Genomic DNA, 19714 nt, shown 5'->3' with positions numbered 1-19714 from the left:
GACATACAAGAATTTCTTCATTTAATCTAGGGCATAATGTTAGCATGCATTTGTTTGTCTGCAGCACATCTAGTATTTTTGGCATAAGGAGTCATGCGCTTTCAGCAAGTACTTCCTTCCAGTATGCCAGCATTCAGATTTTCCTGTCTAAAGTACTAGTGAAGTTATCAGGAGACTCAGCTGTCCCAGTGTTCTTCAGAGAATAGTTCCATATGGACTTGTTGTGAGGAATTTGTGCACAACATAATCCCACGCAAACAATGTGAGCAAGTTCAGGTCATTAATTTGGGAAACTTTTGGAAAGGATACTTAGGAATAGGATTCATGCATATTTAGAAAATCATGGTCAGATCGGGGACAGTCAACATGGCTTTGTGAGGGTTAGGTCATGTCTTAGCAATTTGATTAAGTTTTCTATGGAGATGACAAAGATGGGTGATAAGGTTAGGACTTTAGTAAGGCATTTAACAAGGTCTCTCATGGTAGGCCGATTCCGGTGCAGATGCACAAAATCCATGGTATGTTGATAGCTTGGGTACAAAATTGGCTGGCCCACAGAAGTCAGTGAATGGCTGTGGAAGGCTGATATTTGGGCTGGAGACTAGTGACGTTCCTCATGGATCAGTGGTGGGACCATGTTATTTGTGATGTATGTAAATTACTTTTTACATAGTGGGAGTGGGAGGCGGCGGCCCCAGTCCAGGCACAGGGTGAGCTGCGGCGGCCTCGGCCCCGGTCCGGGCAGTATGGACCGACCTAGGAGGGGAGGCAGGCCCCTCCAGCCCGGGTAAGAAACCTGCATAGGAGAAGGCCACTCCGATATAAAACCTACGACCCAAGGACCTCGCTGCCACGTCCCAGCTTGCTTGGCCACGGCACACGAACCATGGGTGAAAAGGGTGGGGCCAGTACTGCGCGCACTGCACTCCACCTAAAAGCTCCTTTGCGCAGGCCCGAGGACAGGTCCACGTCCTCCCCCTCCACGTCCTCCCCCTCCACGTCCTCCCCCTCCACGTCCTCCCCCTCCACGTCCTCCCCCTCCACGTCCTCCCCCTCCACGTCCTCCCCCTCCACGTCCTCCCCCTCCACGTCCTCCCCCTCCACGTCCTCCCCCTCCACGTCCTCCCCCTCCACGTCCTCCCCCTCCACGTCCTCCCCCTCCACGTCCTCCCCCTCCACGTCCTCCCCCTCCACGTCCTCCCCCTCCACGTCCTCCCCCTCCACGTCCTCCCCCTCCACGTCCTCCCCCTCCACGTCCTCCCCCTCCACGTCCTCCCCCTCCACGTCCTCCCCCTCCACGTCCTCCCCCTCCACGTCCTCCCCCTCCACGTCCTCCCCCTCCACGTCCTCCCCCTCCACGTCCTCCCCCTCCACGTCCTCCCCCTCCACGTCCTCCCCCTCCACGTCCTCCCCCTCCACGTCCTCCCCCTCCACGTCCTCCCCCTCCACGTCCTCCCCCTCCACGTCCTCCCCCTCCACGTCCTCCCCCTCCACGTCCTCCCCCTCCACGTCCTCCCCCTCCACGTCCTCCCCCTCCACGTCCTCCCCCTCCACGTCCTCCCCCTCCACGTCCTCCCCCTCCACGTCCTCCCCCTCCACGTCCTCCCCCTCCACGTCCTCCCCCTCCACGTCCTCCCCCTCCACGTCCTCCCCCTCCACGTCCTCCCCCTCCACGTCCTCCCCCTCCACGTCCTCCCCCTCCACGTCCTCCCCCTCCACGTCCTCCCCCTCCACGTCCTCCCCCTCCACGTCCTCCCCCTCCACGTCCTCCCCCTCCACGTCCTCCCCCTCCACGTCCTCCCCCTCCACGTCCTCCCCCTCCACGTCCTCCCCCTCCACGTCCTCCCCCTCCACGTCCTCCCCCTCCACGTCCTCCCCCTCCACGTCCTCCCCCTCCACGTCCTCCCCCTCCACGTCCTCCCCCTCCACGTCCTCCCCCTCCACGTCCTCCCCCTCCACGTCCTCCCCCTCCACGTCCTCCCCCTCCACGTCCTCCCCCTCCACGTCCTCCCCCTCCACGTCCTCCCCCTCCACGTCCTCCCCCTCCACGTCCTCCCCCTCCACGTCCTCCCCCTCCACGTCCTCCCCCTCCACGTCCTCCCCCTCCACGTCCTCCCCCTCCACGTCCTCCCCCTCCACGTCCTCCCCCTCCACGTCCTCCCCCTCCACGTCCTCCCCCTCCACGTCCTCCCCCTCCACGTCCTCCCCCTCCACGTCCTCCCCCTCCACGTCCTCCCCCTCCACGTCCTCCCCCTCCACGTCCTCCCCCTCCACGTCCTCCCCCTCCACGTCCTCCCCCTCCACGTCCTCCCCCTCCACGTCCTCCCCCTCCACGTCCTCCCCCTCCACGTCCTCCCCCTCCACGTCCTCCCCCTCCACGTCCTCCCCCTCCACGTCCTCCCCCTCCACGTCCTCCCCCTCCACGTCCTCCCCCTCCACGTCCTCCCCCTCCACGTCCTCCCCCTCCACGTCCTCCCCCTCCACGTCCTCCCCCTCCACGTCCTCCCCCTCCACGTCCTCCCCCTCCACGTCCTCCCCCTCCACGTCCTCCCCCTCCACGTCCTCCCCCTCCACGTCCTCCCCCTCCACGTCCTCCCCCTCCACGTCCTCCCCCTCCACGTCCTCCCCCTCCACGTCCTCCCCCTCCACGTCCTCCCCCTCCACGTCCTCCCCCTCCACGTCCTCCCCCTCCACGTCCTCCCCCTCCACGTCCTCCCCCTCCACGTCCTCCCCCTCCACGTCCTCCCCCTCCACGTCCTCCCCCTCCACGTCCTCCCCCTCCACGTCCTCCCCCTCCACGTCCTCCCCCTCCACGTCCTCCCCCTCCACGTCCTCCCCCTCCACGTCCTCCCCCTCCACGTCCTCCCCCTCCACGTCCTCCCCCTCCACGTCCTCCCCCTCCACGTCCTCCCCCTCCACGTCCTCCCCCTCCACGTCCTCCCCCTCCACGTCCTCCCCCTCCACGTCCTCCCCCTCCACGTCCTCCCCCTCCACGTCCTCCCCCTCCACGTCCTCCCCCTCCACGTCCTCCCCCTCCACGTCCTCCCCCTCCACGTCCTCCCCCTCCACGTCCTCCCCCTCCACGTCCTCCCCCTCCACGTCCTCCCCCTCCACGTCCTCCCCCTCCACGTCCTCCCCCTCCACGTCCTCCCCCTCCACGTCCTCCCCCTCCACGTCCTCCCCCTCCACGTCCTCCCCCTCCACGTCCTCCCCCTCCACGTCCTCCCCCTCCACGTCCTCCCCCTCCACGTCCTCCCCCTCCACGTCCTCCCCCTCCACGTCCTCGCCTTCCCCCTCAAAAGATGCTCACAAACTCAAGCTAGCATGCTGGAACATCAGAACCATGCTAGACAAGGCTGACAGCCACCGACCTGAACGTCGGTCTGCCCTCATTGCACATGAACTCCTCAGACTTGACATCGACATAGCCGCTCTCAGTGAAGTCCGCCTGGCAGATGTAGGCAGCCTCCAAGAACGCGGCGCGGGCTACACACTCTACTGGTCTGGCAAGCCTTCGGATGAACGACGCCTATCTGGTGTAGGCTTCATGGTCAAGAGCTTCATTGCCTCCAAACTCGAAAACCTTCCGACAGGCCTCTCGGACCGAATCATGTCCATGCGACTCCCCCTTCAGAACAAGCGTCACATCACCCTCATCAGTGTCTATGCTCCAACCCTCCAGGCGGAACCAGCAGAAAAGGACAAGTTCTACACCGACCTGCGCAACCTCATCCAACGCACCCCTACAGCCGACAAGGTTGTCATCCTGGGCGACTTCAACGCTCGTGTCGGCAAAGACTCAGAAACCTGGCCAGGAATCCTGGGCAAGCATGGCGTCGGCAAGTGCAACGACAATGGGCGCCTCCTGTTGGAGCTCTGCGCAGAACAGCGGCTTGTCATTACAAACACCCTTTTTCAGCAGAGGGACGGCCTTAAGACCACCTGGATGCATCCCCGATCCAAGCACTGGCACCTCCTGGACTACATCCTGGTGCGAGAAAGTGACAAACGAGATGTGCTCCACACCAGGGTCATGCCTAGCGCGGAATGCCACACTGACCACCGGCTGGTTCGCTGCAAGCTCAACCTTCACTTCAAACCAAAGCCCAGGAACAATAAAGCCCCCAGAAAGAGGTTCAATGTTGGAAACCTGGAGTCAGACGAAGCGAGAGGAAACTTCCAGGCAAACCTCAAAGCAAAGCTCGATGATGCAACCCGCCTCACGGACCCGTCCCCTGAAACCCTCTGGGATCAGTTGAAGACTACCATACTGCAATCCACTGAAGAGGTACTGGGCTTCTCCTCCAGGAAAAACAAGGACTGGTTTGACGAAAACAGCCAGGAAATCCAGGAGCTGCTGGCAAAGAAGCGAGCTGCCCACCAGGCTCACCTTACAAAGCTGTCCTGTCCAGAGAAGAAACAAGCCTTCCGTCGCGCATGCAGCCATCTTCAGCGCAAACTCTGGGAGATCCAAAATGAGTGGTGGACTAGCCTCGCCAAACGAACCCAGCTCAGCGCGGACATTGGCGACTTCAGGGGTTTCTACGAGGCTCTAAAGGCTGTGTACGGCCCCTCACCCCAAGTCCAAAGCCCGCTGCGCAGCTCAGACGGCAAAGTCCTCCTCAGCGACAAGATCTCCATCCTCAACCGATGGTCAGAACACTTCCAATCTCTTTTCAGTGCCAACCGCTCAGTCCAAGATTCCGCCCTGCTCCAGCTCCCTCAACAGCCCCTAAGGCTAGAGCTGGATGAGGTTCCCACCCTGGATGAGACATATAAGGCAATCGAACAACTGAAAAGTGGCAAAGCAGCAGGTATGGATGGAATCCCCCCAGAAGTCTGGAAGGCTGGCAGCAAAACTCTGCATGCCAAACTGCATGAGTTTTTCAAGCTTTGTTGGGACCAAGGTAAACTGCCTCAGGATCTTCGTGATGCCACCATCATCACCCTGTACAAAAACAAAGGCGAGAAATCAGACTGCTCAAACTACAGGGGAATCACGTTGCTCTCCATTGCAGGCAAAATCTTCGCTAGGATTCTACTAAATAGAATAATACCTAGTGTCGCCGAGAATATTCTCCCAGAATCACAGTGCAGCTTTCGCGCAAACAGAGGAACTACTGACATGGTCTTTGCCCTCAGACAGCTCCAAGAAAAATGCAGAGAACAAAACAAAGGACTCTACATCACCTTTGTTGACTTCACCAAAGCCTTCGACACCGTGAGCAGGAAAGGGCTTTGGCAAATACTAGAGCGCATCGGATGTCCCCCAAAGTTCCTCAACATGATTATCCAACTGCACGAAAACCAACAAGGTCGGGTCAGATACAGCAATGAGCTCTCTGAACCCTTCTCCATTAACAATGGCGTGAAGCAAGGCTGTGTTCTGGCACCAACCCTCTTTTCAATCTTCTTCAGCATGATGCTGAACCAAGCCATGAAAGACCCCAACAATGAAGACGCTGTTTACATCCGGTACCGCACGGATGGCAGTCTCTTCAATCTGAGGCGCCTGCAAGCTCACACCAAGACACAAGAGAAACTTGTCCGTGAACTACTCTTTGCAGACGATGCCGCTTTAGTTGCCCATTCAGAGCCAGCTCTTCAGCGCTTGACGTCCTGCTTTGCGGAAACTGCCAAAATGTTTGGCCTGGAAGTCAGACTGAAGAAAACTGAGGTCCTCCATCAGCCAGCTCCCCACATCTCCATCGGGCACACAAAACTCAAAACGGTCAACCAGTTTACCTATCTCGGCTGCACCATTTCATCAGATGCAAGGATCGACAATGAGATAGACAACAGACTCGCCAAGGCAAATAGCGCCTTTGGAAGACTACACAAAAGAGTCTGGAAAAACAACCAACTGAAAAACCTCACAAAGATAAGCGTATACAGAGCCGTTGTCATACCCACACTCCTGTTCGGCTCCGAATCATGGGTCCTCTACCGGCACCACCTACGGCTCCTAGAATGCTTCCACCAGCGTTGTCTCCGCTCCATCCTCAACATCCATTGGAGCGCTTACATCCCTAACGTCGAAGTACTCGAGATGGCAGAGGTCGACAGCATCGAGTCCACGCAGCTGAAGATCCAGCTGCGCTGGATGGGTCACGTCTCCAGAATGGAGGACCATCGCCTTCCCAAGATCGTGTTATATGGCGAGCTCTCCACTGGCCACCGTGACAGAGGTGCACCAAAGAAAAGGTACAAGGACTGCCTAAAGAAATCTCTTGGTGCCTGCCACATTGACCACCGCCAGTGGGCTGATATCGCCTCAAACCGTGCATCTTGGCGCCTCACAGTTTGGCGGGCAGCAACCTCCTTTGAAGAAGACCGCAGAGCCTACCTCACTGACAAAAGGCAAAGGAGGAAAAACCCAACACCCATCCCCAACCAACCAATTTTCCCCTGCAACCGCTGCAATCGTGTCTGCCTGTCCCGCATCGGACTTGTCAGCCACAAACGAGTCTGCAGCTGACGTGGACTTTTTACCCCCTCCATAAATCTTCGTCCGCGAAGCCAAGCCAAAGAAATTACTTTAATGAAAAAAAGTAAGAGAGTGGGTTAATAAATTTTGCAGATGACACTAAGATTGGTGGAATTGGGGATGGTGTAGAGCACTGTCAAATAATACAACAGGATATAGATCAGTTATAGATATGAAAAAAAGAAATGGCAGATAATGTTTAATCCAGACAAGTGTGACATGTGGCACTTTGGGAGGTTAAATGCAAGGGGAATTTATACAGTTAATGGCAGTGCTCAAAAGCAGATATGCACAGGGATATAGGGGCTCAGGTCCATAGTTCATGGAAAGGGGCCACACAAATATATAGATTGGTAAAGAAGGCGTATGGAATGCTGGGCTTCATTGGGCAGTGAATCAGATAAAAGTACAAAAGTCAAAAATTTGGTCATGAATATTATGAACAATTCTGATTACCCCATTACAGAAAGGATGCAGAGTTTTTGGAAAGGGTGTAGAAGAGATATACTAGAACGTTGCCAGGTTTAGAGGGTCCAGGTTATGGGGAGAGATTGGACTAACTTGGTTTGTTTTCTCTGGAGCATCGGAGACTGAGGGGAGACTTGATAGAAGTTTATAAAATCATGGAGAGGACAGGACTTTCAAGGTGGGGCAAATATTCTACACAGAGTGTGGTAGGTTCCTGGAATGACTGCCAGATGTAGTGCTAGAAGCAGATACGACAGTAGCATTTGAGGCTTTTAGATACATGTATATGAAGGGGATGGATCAAATACTAATAGCAGAATTTTTGTTTGATTTGTACACATTGGCTGAAGGCCTGTTCCCATGCTGTGCCGCTGTGCTAAGTTCGGTTAAATGTTGGCCATATAATGGGAATTACTTCCATATACTTTTTTAATATACTATTTTTAATATAGAGTCCTGCCTCCTCTGGAAAGGGCGGCATTTCCTGTTCCTGACAACATGGCACCTACTCAGTGTTGATCCTTTTGGTTTACATATTGAAGACCCTGATGTGAGGTAAGAACTTACAACTTCTGATTCAGAGAAGAATCAAGGCCAATACCATGCATGAGTTGCCAAAACAGCACCAAATAGAGTGTACCTCTCACCCCACTAAACCACCAGAAAACAACCAGACACAAAAATCATAAACATTAGATCTACACACATTCATGACTCAAGGGTCTGCAATAGCTTGACAACATTTACCACAACAGGTTTTTAAATTTATGCAGTCAAGAATTGTTTATCCTTTCACAGAAAATGACAAACCCCACAGGAGCTTCAAGATGAACTAAGAGAGAGCAAAAAGACAAATGGAGTTCTGACAGTGCAGTCAATGGGGAGGGGTGCAGGAAGTTAGAAAGTCTTCTTAGCTTCCATTGTTCTACCTTTCTCATCAGTGATATGATGGATTGATTGCAAAGTTCTCGGACATTTCAGTACACTGGCACATCCAGGAAAATCTTCATCCTTTATGACCTGATTTACTGGCTCAAATTTACCTTGCTGGGGAAAAGGAAGTTTAAAAAAAGGTAAACAGTAAAATGGCAAAGCAAATCAACAATATTAGCAATAAATTAATAGTTGTTGGCTATGAATTTTTACCAATTGTGAAACAGCATATACATTCTGCGAGTATTTACTGAAATTTGAAATTTCATTTTCAGCATTTTAGACCCACCGTTGGAATGTTGAAATACTCCCAGCTCTGTAGATTTGAGCTGCAAAGCCCCCAAGTTGACCAACCTCACTAACACTTGTTCAGAGACCTCATCTCAGCTAACAACCTATATTCTCTCTTAGACACATCAGCACTTCTAATAACAATCGCCAATTTGATACTCCCCATGTCTCAGTTATTCTAGTTGCAGAAAGTTTTCTGATGTTTTTAGGCAAATGCATCAAGTAAAAATTCCAAGTGTAGCAAATCAATAACTCTGGAGAAGCCACTCCTTGCCAAAAATGGCTTGTTAAAATAACCCTAAGCAATCCTTCATTCATTAAAAAGAGGTCTCTCGAGATTGTTACAATATCTAAAACAAGACTCAATCTGGCTGTAAAGAATAATGTAATACTAAATCCAAGTTAATTTTAGCATTTCATAATCATATGTTGACGAAGAAGTGATCTAGTGGAGGAAACTACTCACCTTTTCACTGGCATTGATAAGATATGGCAGTACCAGAAACAGTGGATCGAGAGGAGTAACAAACAATAACCTTCCATCTTGAAAGAAAGTAATAAAGAATAGGAATTAAGACAAGTTCATCCACCATTGATTGTCATTCAATTGCTCCCTTGTAGAACCAGAGGCATTTTTGACATACCAGAGCTTCTTGAAACATACAGCACTTCAGTCCATACAGCATAGTTATTTTAAGCTCAAGAGTTGTGGAGAGGAGCAAGCAATTGGCCCACCCTGTCTGCAAGAAGGAATTACACACTTTGCAACTTGTTGTTTTATAAAACAACAGTTACAAATACAAGCATGCACTCCTGAGAAACTAGAAGACAATTCAGGACAGCAATGATCAAATCCATTAATGTCAGAGGTCTTAGGTTTTAGATGAGATAATAAGAGGGCAGCAACTCATTTTAACATTTATCTCATTGTTGCATGTGCTACACACATTAAAAGAGATTCCAGGGATGTTCACATCACTGCCATTTATTGCCCTACCAACCTGAGTTATGAATAGAGTATCTTGATGGGTCATTGCAGAGGAAAGTTAACAGGATTGAAATCACAACATCAAGCAAGAACAGCAAGCATTCTTCCAGAAAAGTCATTAGTGAAGCAGATAGGTTATATTTCAACAATTTCATGGTCACTTTATATAGTGTCAGTTTAAAAAAAAAAATTTGGGCTCTATTCTGGGTAAAGAAAAAAATAACAAAAAAATGTTTAGTCCATGGCCCAAGATGGCAAAGCCCATGCTTGGCAGTGGACCACAAGGGTTCATGGACTCTGGGAGAAGTCATCGGACTGCCACATGGCACGCGAGTAGGAGAACACCCCTGCTGAGGGGAAGGGTGTGAGACATCCCTACAGGGAAGGACACCATGGCAGTGGACCAGCGAAGGACGCACAACAGGCTACAAGACTGGCTTGCAGTAACTAGGTATTGGCACCTGGATTCGAGGAGGAGGCGACGGCTAGAAAGGCACCTGAAGGGACCTTGGGCAATGAAAGCTTCCCGATTGAATTGGAGGTTTATATTTGGGAACTTTGGATTTGTCAATTGGTCAAATAGAAAGCTGTGTGGCTGCAGAGTGCTGGAAGCAAATCCATGGACACAGAGTCCGTGTCTCTGAAGAGAACCTCTAACAACTCACTCTCAGTTTTGCATATCAGGCAATGCTAGTGGCACCTCTTCTTTGCAAGCAAAAGATGACGAATTTTGTGTATTATTACATTTTGCATATTAGTACATGACAATAAAGGAATCATAGAAAAGCTCTTAGGAATTGAGGGATATGGCAGGACCATCCTTTCTAATCCTTTATGAGTGTGCATTTACACAAAACATTCAAGCCTCGATGAAGGGCTCAGCCCAGAAATGTTACTGATGTACCTTTGCTACATAAACAATGGGTTATGATGCCTTTTCCTGAAACCAGGCTCAGGGCCCCAGTTCCCCAGATAGCTCTTCCATTAACTATCTCCTTAAAACTCGTGAAGTTCCGCATCAGTTTTTCTTTAATAATGTATGCAATTTGAGATGTCTTACAACACTAGAAGACAATATAAATCTCCTTCATTTAATGTGTGACCACTCTTCACCCAAGCTGCATTGAAGCCCAAGTCAGATGACCATAAGATCCCATTACTCCAGATCAAACTCAAAGAGAATGCCAAACAAGTTCTGAAACTAAGGTGGGGGGGGGCGGGGGTGCGGCGGCGGCGCCAAACAGAAGGGGAGGGAGTCAGTGTCAGTGCTGAGTGGGGAGGGGTGTGGTGGCAGCAACATTGAGCAGGGGGTGGTGACGCCAGTACAGCTCTCACGAGAGAGTCTTGTTGCCGTTTATATTGCTCATTACCACCACTCCGAATCTGGCCAGAAAATTACTGCACTAGCTTCTTCATTAAACTTTGCAGCAGATTGAATAATAACAAGACTGAAGATTTGGAATACCCCTTCCTCCCCACTGCCTTTGATCAGCACCCACTTGGGAATTACTATGTTAGATAATACTTCATTACAAAAATAAAATTTACCTCCTAAATTAGTGTACTACTCGTACAAATATTTTGTGCATCACCGTAACCAGATAACAAATGAAGTGGCTTCAAAAATACTCAAGAGACAAGAATACTCACCACGCTGAACAGACTGACCGATAAACCAAGAATGATAGTCTTCATCAAAGGCCTTCACTTCATAAACCTGATTACAATCACTGCTAAAAAGATACAAGGCAGCACTTCCTGAAAATAGATAATGAATCACATTTAAAACTCTGAAAACTTCTTAATTGCACAACAGCAGAAGAAATTGGAAGACTCAGTCAAATGTGATGTCATTCAATCCATATCCAGATCAGTCACACAACCACAACACTGCAGAGGATGAAAACAAGATACAGAAAACACTAGAAGCACACAAAGCAAGGCACATCAATGGAGACACACAGAATTGATGTTGTAAGTCAATTAGCAGATTCAGAAAACCACCAAAAGAGCCAGAGAGAGACAAGGTTTTAGGTGAAACAAATAAAAATGAGTCACATATACTGAAAGCAGGCGCAACAATAACTTGCAAAAAAACAAAAAGTGAAAATGCACAGATGGAAGGGTGGGACGGGACAAAATGGGCAACATTTTACGGTTGAAGTGATAGGTTAAGGATTGCAGAGGTCAGAATTCTGGGTTTAATTGTCAAGGAGCAGATGGGATTGGTGTGTGGGGGTTAGGTAAGATAGTAAAATGATGTTTGGTAGAGATACAAGGATGAGGGACAAGCCTGGAAACTGAGGAAGGTAAGTGAATAATACAAAGTAAAGAGAATGGAAGGCTGGAATTGGTGGGGACTCTGGAGAGGGGAGGAGTATCAGATAAAAGACTGCCCTGAAGAAATGGCACATAGAAGAGACTGCCCTGAAGAAATGGCACATAGAAGAGTACAGCACAGGAACAGGCTGTAATGGTGGATAGCATATTTTTGAATGGAGAGAACAGACAAGATTGGGAATCAGGTGTTAGGGTGGAATTTCACTTGGGCAGAAAGAGTCAAGGGGCAGTTGAAGAGGATAGAAACCTGGTTCACATCAAACTCATGGGTATGCAATGAGGCTGAAATGGATAACCTGGGGGTAAGGTTTTTGCAGAGAAAGATGAGACACAAGGGGATGGGGGGGGTAGGATCGTCAAGTAGAATCAGTCAGGATGCCTTTCGGCCATCTTAAAAATGGTAATGTGCAATGAGATGTTAATGAATAATCTTGTAGTGAAGGGAAATTTAGGGACAAGTGATCATAATTAAATTAAAATGTATATTAATTCAATCCAAAACCATGGTCTTAAATCTAAACATTATGAATCATGAGCTTCTTTGATAAATTGGAGAACTGCATGACAAATGGCAAGAACAAATATTTTAAAAGAATTTAAGAATTGCTTTAAACAAATACATTTATACAAGGCATAATAACCGAACAGGCAAAGCAGACCAAACATGGCCAGCAAATTAAAGACAGTGCTAATTTGTACTGGAAAAAGGTGTTAAAGTAAAAGATTAGCCATTATCTAACCAAATGGTGGAACTGCAGTGAGAGATCAGTGCTCTTCTGCTATTTCTTGAACTTGCATTCTTTCCACCATCCTATATTTGGATGTCAGAATTGACTCTACTTATAAAATTAATAGTTGCACTTCAGTTCAAGAGTAGTAACCAAGCAAAAAATGTATCTCATGGATCTGTTACTCTCGGCATTGGCAACTGTGAAATCCAAAGGGATTTCACTAATGCCAGATGCCAAATGTTACTGATCCATGCCACAAAAAACTGGCATATCTAGCTAGTTTGGGGTTGATTGTCAGTGGATTCATCACTCAGTACGCTGAGTGGAAGAGGCAAACTCAGAGATGGATTTGAAATAAGCAAAATCTATTCTCATTGATCTCTCTGATTGATATGCATGGGTTGACCAGTTGGATTGCACGCAAAACAAAGTGAAGATAACCTCAGAACATGATAATGTATTTGAACTAGAGAATTTTACAATTTAGGCTTAATTGGGAGTTGGCAGTTCAACAAGTACAATTAGATCATTGAATGATTACGGACAGAAATGATTGTACTTCTACAACAACCACTGTCCCACCCACCAATTCGATACACTTTTTGCAGTACCCAGAGCACTTCAGATTTATTGTCAGAGTGTATGCATAACATCACATACAAGCCTGAGATTCTCTTTCCTGTGGGTGAGGCCGAATAATAATGTGCAAATTGCAAGGGAAACTGTGGGTGACTATATTCCTACCTGCCAGCCATCTTTGCTGTACAGGTCAGATGTTTGGGACCTGCTGTCAGTGTGGACCATGCAAGTAACTAGTTCATCTTGTAGATGGTGCATACTGCCACTATTGTGCACTTGACAAAAAGATAAGCAAAAGCTTCAGACTTCCAAAATTGGAGGAGGAGCAAAGTTGCTTCTCCAACACTGGAATGTGGACAAGCAGTGTAATTATTCAAAGAGAAGTGATGGAAATAGGTAACCCTGTCCGTTAACATCATGAGCAAAAAGTGCACTGTGGTTTTGGATGACATTAGTGATGGGCAGGTCGAGGAAGAGAAAAAGGCAGCTAAGAACAGATCCTCGTGGGACGGCAGAGGCAAATGAGCAAGTCCAGGAAGAGAATCCACTGCAGGTCATTAAGACCACAAGATATAGGAGCAGAAATAGGCTAAACAGTTCATTGAGTTTGCCCTGCCAATCAATCATGAGGTGATCCATTTTCTCCTCATAACCTTTGATGTCCTGCCTAATCAAGAATCTATCAATCTTTCCGTTAATACACCCAATGACTTGGCCTCCGCAACCACCTTTGTCAACAAATTCCACAGATATACCAACCTCTGGCAAAATAAATTCCTCCGCATCTCTATTCTAAGTGGATGCCCTTCAATCCTGAATTTGTACCCTCCTGTCCTAGATACTCCCTCCATGGGAAACAACCTTTTAACATCTACACTGATCATGCCTTCAAAGAGTCTCCCCCCCTTCACCATTCTCCTAAATTCCAACGAGCACAGGCCATGAGCAGTTCTTCACATGATAACCCTTTTGTCCCCAGAATCATCCTTATGAACCTCCTCTGAACCCTCTCCAATGCAAGCACAACCTTTCTTATAAGAACCCAAAACTGCTCACAATAAGCCAAGGTCTCACGAGTGCATCCCTGCTCTTATATAATTTTCCTCTTGAAATGAATGCCAGCATTGCATTTGCCTTTTTCATCACCGACTCAACCTGCAAGTTTACCTTCAAGCTATCATGCACGAAGACTCCCAAGTCCCTTTGCATCTGGATATTTTCGATTTTCCCATTTAGTAAATATTCTGCCCATTTTTTCATACCAAAATGTATGACCTTACACTTTCTGACATCATATTTCATTTGCCATTTCTCTGCCCATTCTCCTAATCCTTCTGCAGCCTCCCTGTTTCCACAACATTACCTTCTCCTCCATCGACCTTCACATCATAGTACATTACAGCACAGAAACAGGCCCCTTTGGCCCTTCTAGTCTGTACTCAAACATTTTTCTGCCTGTACCCAGTCCATAGCCAATTACCAATGTCTTCTGAGATACAAATCTCACCTACCCCGAGTGGAAAACACCCATCTATATTTACTCTGTCTATCTTCATAATTTTGTGTACTTCTATCAAATCTCTCTTCTATGCGCCAGGGAATAAAGTCCTAACCTATTTAACCTTTCCCACTTAACTCAGATCCTGTACTCTGTCAATAAATCAGAAATCTCAACCCCTCCCTATTCCTGTGGTCTGGTGAACAGTACAATGCAATACCAATCAAACTTTCAGAAAAGTTTGAAGTTCTTGTTCCACATAATTCAGCTACTCTCAAAACTTCAGTTCCTCCGTTACATTGTTATTGTGCCATTTTCTACTTTACATACATTAACAGATAGTTAAAAAGACTCAGCACATAATCAACAAATGAATAGAATCACAGAAAACTTGCAACTCTGAAGGAGTATCAAAATAATAGAGCTAGCCAACTTAATCCAAACATTTGATCCATACCCTTGCAGTCACAGTTCATTCAGCTCTTTTTGAGCTAATTGAGGGCTTTTGTCTCCATTATAGGCACTTTTAGGTGGCCAAAGTCACCTGAAAGTACAGGAGGCACCTGCGAGGCGCACTTGGTAACCCTCCTACGGGAGGAATAATTGCCAGAGCACTGTGGCCCCCCCACCCCGGGGCCTGAATGCAGCCGCCTGAAAGCTGCTGCTAAGGGGATGACAATCAGCTGGCGAGTGCCTGACAGCCCCCCTCACTGCTGCCCCTGCCCCTGGCGTGGGACATCAGGGCAGAGACAGCCAACGCAGGGTGGCCGGCACGGGCTGTCAGTGCTGGGGCGGCCAACGCGGGCTATCTCCACATAGATCTCACTGGCCCATGCTCTTCCCACAGTCCTGTATCAGTGTTGGGATGACAGGCGCAGGTAGAGCAGTGGGATCAGTGTGGGGACTGACATGGGGCCATGGGAAGAGAGCAGAACAGTGGGATCATGTGGGGGCTGACACGGGGCTATAGGGAGAGAGTGGGGCAGTGATATCAGTGTGGGGATCGACACAGGGCTATAGGGAGAGAGCGGGGCAGTGATATCAGTGTGGGGATTGACACAGGGCTATAGGGAGCGAGCGGGGCAGTGATATCAGTGTGGGGATCGACAACGGGCTGTGGGGAGAGAGTGGGGAAGTGGGAACCGACATTGGGCTATGGGGAGAGAGCAGAGCAGTGAGATCAGTGTGGGAAATGACATGGGGCTATGGGGAGAGAGCAGAGCAGTGGGATCAGTATGGGAACGACACAGGGCTGTGGGGAGTGTATGGGGCAGTGGGATCAGTGTGGGGATTGACATGGGGCCGTGGGGAGAGAGCGGGGAAGTGGGATCAGTGTGGGGACAGCCCACATCGGCCGCCTCAGCGCTGACAGCCCAAAGGGACAGGAGCCGGAGTGCAGCTGAACCTTTCAGATGGACAGCTCTGTGCTTTCAGCACTGCCACCTGAACGACCATTCCACAGGTCTAAATCTGCTTCTGCAGGCGTATTCTAGGCGGAGAATGCACCCGAAAGTGGCTACTCTCTCAGGCAGCAAGTTCCAAACTTTACAACCCTCTGATTGAAGTTATCTTCTTCCACCCCACAATTCTTCTATAGGTGTTCAGGTGGCCAGAATACCCAAATGTAAAGCCACCTAAAATACCCAAATGCGGTTGTCGGGAGGCCACCTGAAAATGGAGAACCTGGCCCTGAGGGGCACTTACCTAACCCTCCTCAGGGAGGTATATTCTCCGGCTCTGAGCACTCCCCTTAGGCACCTGAAAGCAGCTAGCAGCTTTCAGGTGCCTAGCAGTGGACAGGATGTTGACAGTCATCTGGTGACCCGCTGACACCTACCCTCCCCAGTGCTGGGGCGGCTGGCACGGGACTACGGGCCCCTGACGTCCTGTGCCAGCCGCTCCAGCCCTATAGTCCCGCGCCGGCCACAATTTGGTGTCGGTTTATAGAGAATGAGGAAGGCTTGTTAGTTGCAATTAATCTTTCATATTGACTTTTGCATTCTGGAGGAGTTCTACACAAGCATTTCTCAACCTTTGTGTCCTTAAACCTGATAAACCAAAACCCGCAGAAATTCTGTCATAAATTATCATTGATCAAGAGCAAAGGATACATCAATTGAGAGCAATGCGCAGAGATATTGTCCTTGTGAAAACAAACCAACAACTATTTTGTGGATGACAATTAAAGTTTATTTCTTTTCCATTATTTTCAAGTAGTGCTACTACAAGATGCTCAATAAAAAGCCGTGACTATGGCCACAGTCCACAAGAGTTGGCGTTCATTCTGAAGTGGCTCTCCTTCAGCCAGCACGTTCAGGTGACAGAAAGGCGTCTTCTTCGCGGCCACCTTAACGGCCCAGCTGCACTCCCCCAGCTGTGTCTGCCGGCACATTATCTGCATCCGAGCACCTGAAAGCGGCTTATGATTAACTTAAAATCTGACTCCTGCTTTTTGACCCTTTAGCTACTGAAATTATCTCCACATACAGCTGCCTGGGCCACAATTAGACTTCCTTCAGCCTTCTGTTCCAAAGAAAACACCATTTTAATCACACCTCTCCTTCTAATTACACCCAAAAATTACAGATGTTTCTAAACTTCCATTCCTGTCAAAAGTCCTTGAAAAAGTCATTCTTAGTCATTGTTGCCCTACATTCAACAACATAACTGAAAAATTCCAGTCAGGTTATAAGGCCCACTATAGCAGAGAGTTGGCCTTACTACGAGTATGCAATGACCTGTTCCTCGCCACTGACTCAGGAAGCTCCGCCATTCTAATTCTCCAGGACTTAAGCACAACATTCAATATTATGGATCACCCTATTTTAATAGATCGCTTCCGGCAGAGGGTCGGATGGTACATTTTTGAAGGGTGGGAGGAAACTAGAGCCCCCAGAGAAAACCCACGCAGACATGGGGAAAACGTACAAACTCCTTAGACAGTGTGGGATTCAACCCAGGTCCACTCCCAGTCACTGAAAAGGGGTTGCACTAACCGCTATGACAATTGTTAAACCCAGACACCACCCAGACTAATAAATAATTTTCCTTTTAATCATTGTATCCACCTGCCCTGCTGCCCCCAAAAATCCATGAACATGGACTTGCTTAACATTTTCAAGTATCCTTTTGTTGACTATATATTCCCATGCTTGTAGTGTCTCAGAGTGCATTGCCACAGCTCATCTATAAAATGCATTACAACAAATATTTCTAGATTAAATTGTAATTGTCACTTTTCTGTTCAATTAACCAAACTATCAGCATTTTCTAGAATCGAAAACTTTCACCTTCCATTAATCACATGGCCAATTTTTCAATTATCATTCAACTTCTTTATCATGCCCCAAATGGTCACAACCTTCCATCACAAAACACCCATCATTATTCTCTTTGCTTCCAGTCTCTTAGCTAGTTCAAGATTCAATTTGATATTCTACCTCAAATCCCTCCATTTCAAGGCCACATAGAACCTTATCAAAAACTATATTGAAATCCACAGAAACTGAATGGTACAGGTCCCAATGATCTGTTTGGTTATCCTTGGAAAATGTCAGTGAAGCTGCTCAGATGTGAATTTCTACTAATAAATGCATTCTGGCAGAGCTTATAAACAAACAAGGCTAGGTAAATCAGTAGTCCTCCAACATTTTAACATGACTCCTATAACAAAGTAACATTGAAAAAAATTATCAGTGCTTCGACAACTTTCTCTCTTGTTTTTTTTAAACAGTCAAGGGCAATTTTCATCCAGTCCTCATTTATTCACTTTCAAAGTGCTAAACTTCTTAATTAATAAACAATCAAAGGCGACAGCTCATCATTAGTTTCACAAAAACAATGTGTTATGGGCAATTAATACAGGTCTTGTCAGCAATGTTGAAATCAATCCATATCTGGTTCTGCATCCTTTATTAAGGTAATTTCAGGTCTTGCTATGAAGAGGGCAGCATGGTTAGCGCAACTCTGTTACAGCGCCAGCAATCGGGATTCAAATCTCGCACAGTCTGTAAGGAGTTCGTACGTTCTCCCCATGTCCACTGGGTGCTCAGATTTCCTCCCACTGTTCAAAACATACCACAGGTTGTAGATCAATTGGGTGTAGTTGGGCAGCACAGATTCATGGGCCAAAATGGCCTATTATCATGCTGAATGTGTAAATTAAAAAAAAAATTTAAAATGTTCCAACCCGAAATGCTGACTAATCATTTCTACCCATGGATGCTGTCTGACGTGCTGATTTCTGCCAGAAATTCTTTGTCTGCTCAAGATTCCAGCTTCTGCAGCTTTTGTATTTCTCTACTGCAACCCACTTATTTTTAAACCCCCTTTCCATTACATTTGAAAACTGCAACAGGTTTCCCAATTCTCTTTAATCCACATTCCTATAACATTAGACATGAGAATATTGTCAATTATATTATCTCAATAAGGAACATTCACTTTAATCTGGATTTATCTGCAATTAAACTCAATTTATTGTTTCTACGCCCCCTTAATAACTTTAACTAACAATTGTTAGTCAATTGTTTCATCATCCAGAGCCTTTTGTGTAAATTACTTTGTAATTATTTTCCAAATGTCGTCATTGTTGCTTTGTAGGGTACAATTAAAACTCTGCCAATACTACAGCATGTTGCAAGTATTGTACGACCTCGCTTATTTAGGCACTTTAATGAACTTCTGTTGATTCACACCAGTATTTCACAGTAATAACCAATTATTAGTACATTTAGTGATTATACCCTTCTTCTTACCAGTTTTAGGATTGCGAAGTCTGGTGAAAACAGGACCAGAGTCAATCTTCTCTGGAGCATTAACAATAGACTCTGAAAAATATTCAATAAACAATTGCAAATGATGAAAATTAAAAACACAAATAAATCCTGGCAACACTCAACAAGTCAGGCAGCATTATTGGAAAGAGAAAAGAACTAAAGTTTCATATTAAAGACCTATCATTAGACCAACTTCTAATAAGCACTGTTTTTTTCGACAGATGTTGCCTGACCTGTAGAGTGATTTGCCCAATTTCTGATTCTATTCTAAAACAGAAAAGCTGGGAGAACAAAAGCAAAAAGAAACAAACTGTACAGGATTGCCGATGACACCTTAGTTGTCAGCAGAATCACAAATGGCAATGAAGAAGCATATAGGATGGAGATAGCTCAGCTCTTTGAGTGGTGTCACACCAACAACCTTGTGCTCAACAGCAAAACCAAGGAGATGATTGTACACTTCAGGAGGAAGTCAGGGGAACATGACTCAGTCCTCATTGAGGGCTCAGTAGTAGAGAAGGTCAAGAACTTCAAATTCCTGAGTGTCAATATTTTGGAGCATCTGTCCTGGAGCCTCCTGTTGATGCAATCATGAAGGCCCACCAGCATCTATACTTTGTG

General features: G+C 47.6%; 1 protein-coding gene across 2 annotated transcripts in view; it reads right to left on the bottom strand.

Annotated features, from left to right (window-relative positions):
• Positions 1-19714, bottom strand: part of rnaseh2b (ribonuclease H2, subunit B) — a 47403-nt gene that overhangs the window by 25525 nt on the left and 2164 nt on the right. For both annotated transcript variants that reach the window (XM_069889728.1, XM_069889727.1), the window contains exons 2-5: positions 19073-19144; positions 10818-10925; positions 8646-8722; positions 7885-8002 (exon numbers count right to left, since the gene is read on the bottom strand). In XM_069889728.1, coding sequence (XP_069745829.1) covers positions 7885-8002; positions 8646-8722; positions 10818-10925; positions 19073-19144 — 375 coding nt within the window. The remainder of the gene's footprint in view (positions 1-7884; positions 8003-8645; positions 8723-10817; positions 10926-19072; positions 19145-19714) is intronic.

This window comes from Narcine bancroftii, chromosome 7 (assembly GCF_036971445.1).
Source record: "Narcine bancroftii isolate sNarBan1 chromosome 7, sNarBan1.hap1, whole genome shotgun sequence".
Classification (NCBI taxonomy): Eukaryota; Metazoa; Chordata; class Chondrichthyes; order Torpediniformes; family Narcinidae; genus Narcine; species Narcine bancroftii.
Note: the sequence above shows the minus strand (reverse complement) of the source record. Positions and strands in the feature narration are given on the sequence as shown.